General features: G+C 43.1%; 1 protein-coding gene across 1 annotated transcript; it reads right to left on the bottom strand.

Moving 5' to 3' along the window:
• PCDHB2 (protocadherin beta 2) lies at positions 1-3626 on the bottom strand. Its single transcript, XM_089909389.1, has one exon. It carries the CDS (start codon positions 3204-3206, stop codon positions 813-815), a length of 2394 nt encoding a protein of 797 aa, XP_089765515.1. The 5' UTR covers positions 3207-3626; the 3' UTR covers positions 1-812.
• Positions 3627-7646: the final 4020 nt, after the last annotated feature.

The following is a 7646-nucleotide window of genomic DNA, read 5'->3' as shown; positions in this document are numbered from 1 at the left end:
CAGATCTTTTGGATTTTAATGAAGTACTCAAAGAATAGATGGTTTTAAATAATTAAGACAGATTTTTAAATGGAGGGATTGAAACAATCAGAGGTTTTAAAATTTTTAATAAAAAGCATGAATAATTAGCATGTCTGAAAATGACTGGACATTGCTATTTATTTAACTACATTTTAGAATATTGGTAGTTGATTTATTGAAGACTTTTAATGTGTATGATTTGCAGAATCCAACAGTCAAGGTTTTCACAATCTCTAAAGAATCATAATTATCAGGTATGAACATTTTAAGGAAGTATATATTTAGAAAAGTGTGAGAGGGTGCTTTGTTATTCATGAATGTACCTATGTTAATGGTTTTAGCCAATGTGAGTTCACAGGAAGAAAGTTTAAACTAGCCTAAGAGAATACTCTATACAAACACAAATATTCTGGGTAGGAAAAAGTAACCCTGTGTACTTATTGCAAACTTTCAAAAATGTAGGAATGCAAAAATTACCAGAAAAAAATTCCACAGGGACTGTGGAAGGTGAATTTTGAAAAAAAGTGCTCTAAAAATTAAAGACTTCAGAAAATACAAAATATACTTTCACACATTAAATCGAATTAAGTTACAGTGATATTAACAGTAAGAAGGAAAATTTGCATTCATTATACCACAGAGCAGCACATCTAGAAACACCAGTAACATGCGGTGAATTGGAATAAGATAGTTACGTTTCAAATACAAAGAAAACAACTCCAATGGGCAAGGTAGTAAAAAAGGACTTTCCACAATTTAACTGAGACGGCATCATAGACCCTTATTAAAATTTAACTGAATTCAAAACTATTCCTGAAACTGGGGTTTGCCTCACTAACCCTCTCCTCATCTTGAGTAAGGAAGTTTGGGACAACCGGCTTGAGGAATTTGAAAGTCCCAGAGCCTCCCGTCAGACACACCTCGTACTGGTAGCTCTGGGACAGGGTCCCCGTGCCGCTGACGTCCACCAGGTGGCCCGGAAAGGGGCCCTCGGGCATCGAGCAGCGACCCACCGAAGTCGCCCCGCCCCTCCTGCACAGCCGCACCGCGACGAACACCAGCACCGAGAAGAGGAAGAGCGACGACACCGACGCCAAGGCGACCACCAGGTAGACGGTGAGCGGGGCGTCCGGGGCCGCGTCCGCCGCTTCCGCTTCCGGGGCCGGCAGGTAGGGCCGCGAGAAGCCGTCCACCAGCAGCACGTACAGCGTGACGCTGGCCGAGAGCGGCGGCTTGCCATTGTCCTTGACGAGTACCACCAGCCTGTGCTTGGCCGCGTCGCGCTCGCTCAGCAGCCGGGCCGTGCGCACCTCGCCGTTGTGCGCCCACACGCCGAAGAGGCCGGGCTCCGTGGCCTTGAGCAGCTGGTACGACAGCCAGGCGTTCTGGCCCGAGTCGCCGTCCACCGCCACCACCTTGGTCACCAGGTAGCCCGCCTCGGCCGCCCTGGGCACCAGCTCGGTGCAGGGCGCCGAGGCGTTCTGCAGCGGGTACAGCACGAAGGGCGCGTTGTCGTTGTCGTCCGTCACGAGCACGCGCACCAGCGCCTGGCTGCTGAGCGCGGGCGAACCGCGGTCGGCGGCGCCCACGCGGAACTCGAACGCCCGCAGGGCCTCGTAGTCCAGGGACCTCAGGACGAACAGGTGGCCGTTGTCCGGGTTGATGGACACCAGGGAGGCCAAGGGCACGTGCGCGTCGAGGGGCGGCACCAGCGAGTAGGTGACCTGGGCGTTGACGCCCTCGTCGCTGTCTGTGGCGCAGACGCTGCCGATGTGCAGGGCGGGGCTGTTGTTCTCGCGGACGGACAGGGTGTAGGAGGTCTGGGTGAAGGCGGGGGCGTTGTCGTTGACGTCGGACACCAGCACGGTTATGTTGTGCTGGGTTTTCAGTCTCGGTGTCCCCATATCTGTGACGGTGATCGTGATGTTATATTCGGATCTTGTTTCTCGGTCCAGGGCTGTGTTTGTGACTAAACTGTAAAAATTCTCAACAGAGGGTTTAAGAATGAAGGGAAGATCATCTTGGATGGAGCAAACCATCCTTCCATTGTCTCCAGAGTCAGGATCTGAAACGCTGAATACAGCAATTACAGTCTCCTGCAAGTTTTCTGGGATCTCAGTGATAAGCGTTGACATGGTCAGTTCCGGCGGGTTGTCATTCAAATCCATCACTTGTACAAACACCACACAACTGCCCGAAAGGCCCCCACCATCTGTCGCCTGAATATTTAATGTATAAGTCTGAATAGATTCAAAATCCAGTTCCTGTGTTAAAAGGAGTTCTCCTGATTTTGCATTTATTCCAAATGTTTTCCGAATATCCTCAGATGCTTGGGAAAGTACATAAGATATTTCTCCATAGGTTCCAATATCTAAATCTCTGGCAGAGACAATGGCAACCTGGGATCCAATGGGGCTGTTTTCTAGCACATGCGCCTCATACTGCAGCTTTGCAAACTCCGGGGCATTATCATTGACGTCTAAGACTTCAATGCGGATTAGGGCGGTCCCAGAGCTGGGTGGAATCCCGCCATCCAGTGCTGTGACGGTTAATCTGATCTCAGGCTGTTCCTCTCTATCCAGTGCTTTGTCCAGCACCAGCTGTGGTAATATTGTGCCGTCGGAACTGTCTTGTAATTTAAGATGGAAGTGGGAATTGGGGCTGACTGTGTAACTTTGGAGACTGTTGCTTCCTACATCTAAGTCCTGGGCACGCTCTATTAGGAAAGTAGTTCCAGGAGTGATACCTTCTGAAATTTTCAATATTATTTCTTTGTCTAGGAAAACTGGAGAATGATCATTTATGTCGCTAATCCGTAGCTCAGCCTGGAAAAACTTCAAGGGATTTTCCAGTAACATCTGGAAAGGTAGTACACAGGGCTCGGTAGAGCCACATAGCTCCTCCCGGTCCAGTTTCTCATTTAACAACAAATCCCCGGTCTGCCTATCAAAATGCAAACGCATTTTTTTCCCTTTGGAAACGACCCGGGGGGCCCGCGCAGCTAGATCATCTACCTCCAACCCCAAGTCTTTCAACAGATTGGCCACAAAGGAGCCACTGTCCATTTCCTCGGCCACTGAATAACGCCTAGGCTCAGAACCAGCCTGAGCTATGCCCAGCCAAACAAAGAATATCAAGACTTGCCTTTGTTTCAGAAAGCATTTCTTCCTCTCTCCTGCCTCCATCGCTCTCTCGTCTCCCAGCAAACTTGACCCAGTTCGGATTCACGTTGTCGCTGATCTATCTCCCAGTAACACTCAGACACTGGGATCAGTGGAGATGCCTATGGCCCTGATTTCCCGGAGCAACTGCCTTAGAAAGCCTCCTTTTCCTGCTTGCTTCTTTAGCAGAGCATCTGGCTAGAGGAGCGCAGACTGGTAGCTTTCTTCCTTCTACTTCTAATGCTGCAGCGCCACCCTGCGTCCTTTCCGAGTGTTTATTTTTTCCAAAACATTAAGGAAATCCCAATCCTTTCTTTCAGACTGATGGCAATCTAAATGGAATATTTTCAAGTAGTGTCTCTCAATGTACCGAAGTAACAGTAATTCCATATTAACTAAAATCCAGTCCCTAATAACTTTTTAAAATTATCCTTCCATTATCCTCCCCCAGTTTTCTTCAACTTAAATAAGAATTCATATTCACTCTTGAATTCCTTTTACAAATGCACTTATTTTCTTAACCACTTGACATAAGGAATGTCTTAGAAAACTTGTTTTTCAACCAAGTTTCATGATTCTGTTGGTGTTACATCTGTTTATTCTAGAACAGTCCCCTGTATTTTATTGATACTGAATTTTTTGAAGTGTCCAGATCAGTTGTCTTATAGGTAAACAAAAGATAAAAATAGCTAAGGCATTGGTACTTGTGACTATAAATTAACAATTAGCTATGCTTCAGAAGAAAACGAAACACTACTGAAGACACAGCAATAAAACAACAACTATAGCATTATTCAGAAAGGGGGTGTTTCCTCTGCTTTTTACCCAGAGCCCAAAAAGCAAGAATGCCAAGAGTGATAGCTGTCTCCACGTACTATCTTGTTTTTAGCTTCAAGTAACCTAATTTAATTGGAGATAAGGTGATGTTAAAGAGATGTATCTCCCGTCTCTCTGTCTTGCATTAGGTTGGCAGAATATGGGGATTTTTTTTTTTTTACATGCAATGCAAAGAGAATTCTGGAAGGAAGGACCAAGGCATTTTCTTTTTATTCCAGAGTTCTGAGAGAATCCTTAAAGAGGTGAAGTCTTCTTCTGGAAGTACTTGTAGGATGAGCAGGTAAGTGTCAACATCACCAATTTTATGGAATTGTCATCCAACATCTTTTACATGAAGAAAGGTATTTCTGAAACTACTTCCTATGTAAATTGCCTGAATGTTTGCCATGTAGCCATGACGTTGCCTGGTAATTTTCTTGCAGTGGATGTTTATAATGCACAGATATGAGTGGTATTTAAAATGTGTGGTGAGTACGCACCAGAGATTGGAGAATTCAGTGAGACTGGAAAATTCAGTGAGCCTGGAGAATTCTGTGAACAGCTCCTTAATATACTGAGATTAAATCTTGAGCAGGCTTTGACAACCAGGTTGCTGAAGAGCATGCATCTCAAAGGTTGTCACTGATTGTCACGATCTGGACCTTAGGAGGTCTGAGACTAGTGTTGATACCTACCATTTTCTTCTGTGAGAGTTAAACTTACCATAGGTTGTTCTTCATCCAGTGATTTTCCCCCAAGAATGGGCAAATTACTCACCCCACTATTGCCTCGCGTATTATTGTGAAATTAAACTCCCTGTGTGGTTTCCAATGGTGGAAAATTCAACCGAATCTCATGCACATCCCCATGCACATTCTGAAACATTCACAAGAATTTTTCAAAGGGGCAACATCTCAGATTCATAGATTTTTCTCAGAAAACAAAAAAGTTTACAGGTAATACTTGGAACTGTATAGTTTCTATAGGTCTGGCTTCCTATTCGGGAGGAAAGGCTCTTCTGTGGGTGTATCTGAAATATTCTTTGATCTCTTAATAGTTTAGATCCACCCACAGAAGAGCCTTTACTCACGAATCTTTGGTCAGTTTGGAAACCACCTTGCTCAGGTCTGTCTGCCCGCCGCTACGCAGACACTCCCCTTTCCGCTGCGAGGCCAAATCTCCAGGAACCGGCTATAAAAAGCGGCCTTCCTTTTCCTGGACCGCTTACGCTACGCCCAGGAAGAAAAGGAAAACTCACCACTTGCCTTTTTCTGCTGGATTTTCTCTCAGTTTCCAGCACAGCCTCTTTGACTGCGTTGCCTTTAATGAAAGAAGCTTTCGGAAGTCTTCCAGTAGGGATAACATCAACATATATGTAGTTCCCATTTGTTTGAAGAAAGGTCTAAACTCTCAGCTTGCTGCCGACGTTTTCCAAGGCGCGTCAACCCCCAGCCCCTCTCAGTTTTGTCTTTTGTAAAATGGGGTCTGTGGCAAGCGCCTGGCTCCACCTCCATTTTTAGCCTGCAGCGCCGCCAGGCGTCTGAACTGAAAACCTGGTTTGTACAGCGCTTTCCCTCAGAAACTGTCAAAAAAACCAAAAAACTGTTCGTGTCACGTGGTCTAGTGGCACAGTTCTTACCTCCTGGTAGTTTAAATTACTTCTCCGACTTTTGGTTTAGCTAATTACAATTTTTAACTAGTATACGGCTTTATTATCAGCCAGCTGTACAATTTCTTTTGAGAGTAATTTGAATTTGATTTCTTCCATTTTAGACAGGCCAGTCGTTTGGCTGTACATTCACTGAGTTTTTAAATTCATCGGCAGGTGTTTATTACACACAGATTAATTTCAGGCACTGTGAAAGGCATTAGGGATATAAAATGGAATAAAGCCTGGTACTTACACCCCAAGAGGTTACAGCCTAGAAGTAAAGTAAAGCGATAATTACCATAGTGAGTCATAAGTGCTAAGACAGAGATTTGCACAGGCACTCTGAAGTACTCAAAAGGAATATTTAAGTAAGAACAGAAATGGGGTATCAGGAAAGATTCTCAGAGGAGGTGAGGTTCGAGCTAAGTTGAATTTCATGGTACCAACTTAAAAAGAAACCCATTGAAATAGTTTTCTACTGCAGATAAAGTAGATAAAGTATTTCTGATTTTACAGGAAAGATGATTTACTCAAATGATGGGAACATCATGGCTTATTTGGGATACAGTCTTTTACTCAGTCAGCATCACAGAGTTCTGTATGACGTGTTGTGGGGTGACAACTAACTAAAAGACTAGGGCTGGGCCCTTGTTTCCTATTTCAATTTGCTCATCTATCTAATACTCAACTTAAAGGAGAGTCCTAAGCATGAGTATGTGCGTGTATGAGTGGCTTGTTCTGTTAACAATATCTTTAGGAGATATTTTTGAGTGGTGATTAAGAGCACAGACTTTTATGTCAGGAAATATTCAAGTACTGGCTCTGCTACATCGTATATGTTAAGTTAGGAAAATTCTTTACTCTCTCCAGACTTCAGTTTCCTCATCTGAAGGAAAAAAAAAAAAACACAACGGATGTAAGGATGGTATCTACTTCATGAATTTGTAAGAACTAAGTGAAACAATGCTTATGAAATAGTCAGCCTAGTGCTTGGAACATCATAGTGTTTCATAAGTGCTAGCTATTTTAAGTGGTGATACAATGAAAACAAGGAACTTATCTACATAGTTCGGTTTACTCCTACCAACAAATGTAAGTCTAAATGACTCCCTTGTGTATGTTGGTGGGAATGTAAATTGGTGCAGCCACTATGGAAAAGAGTATGGAGGTTCCTCAAAAAAAGAACTATCATATGATCCAGCAATTCCGCTTATGGGTATATATCTGAAGGAAATGAAATCACTATCTCGAAGAAATATTTGCACCCCTATGTTCATTGTAGCATTATTCACAAAAGCCAAGACATGGAAAAAACCTAAGTGTCCATCCATGGATGAATAAAGAAAATGTGGTGAGTATATATACATGGTAATTATGTCAGAAAAAGGATATGTTAACTGACCTTACTGTGGTAAACATCTTGCAGCAGAAAGGGGAATATTAGAGTAGTGGCAAGAGGACAGACCCAAGCAGGGTGGTTTACAAAGAAACCGAAGAATATCTTAGATCCACCCACAGGAGAGCTTTTGGTTCCAAAGGGAAGGCAGATGTATAGAAGCGCTACATTTCCAAGTATTACTTGTAGACTTCCTTTCTGTATTCTGAGAAAAATCTATGCATCTGAGATGTTCTCCCTTTGAAAAATTCTTCTAGAGTACCAGAATGTACATGAGGAAGTGCATGAGATTTGCGTGAATATTCCATCACTGGAAACTACACAATCAGTTCAATTTCCGTTTTGTTGTTGTTGTAATTATGGTGACAATATTGAGCTCTCCTCTCATAGCAACTTTCTATTATTGAAGTGTAGTTGATTTACACTATCATGTTAGTTTCAGGTGTACGGCAAAGTGATGTAGATATATATACATACATATATATATATTCTTTTTCAGATTCATTTTAATTATAGGTTATTACAAGATATTGAATATAGCTCCCTGTGCTATATAGTAAATCCTTGTTGTTTATCTGTTTTATGTATAATATTGTATATC

Source organism: Delphinapterus leucas, chromosome 3 (genome assembly GCF_059928025.1).
Source record: "Delphinapterus leucas isolate spDelLeu-1000000601 "Yukka" chromosome 3, BTC_Dleu_Yukka2, whole genome shotgun sequence".
Lineage (NCBI taxonomy): Eukaryota > Metazoa > Chordata > Mammalia > Artiodactyla > Monodontidae > Delphinapterus > Delphinapterus leucas.
The sequence above is the reverse complement of the archived record's forward strand: the minus strand, read 5'-3'. Positions and strand labels throughout refer to the sequence as shown.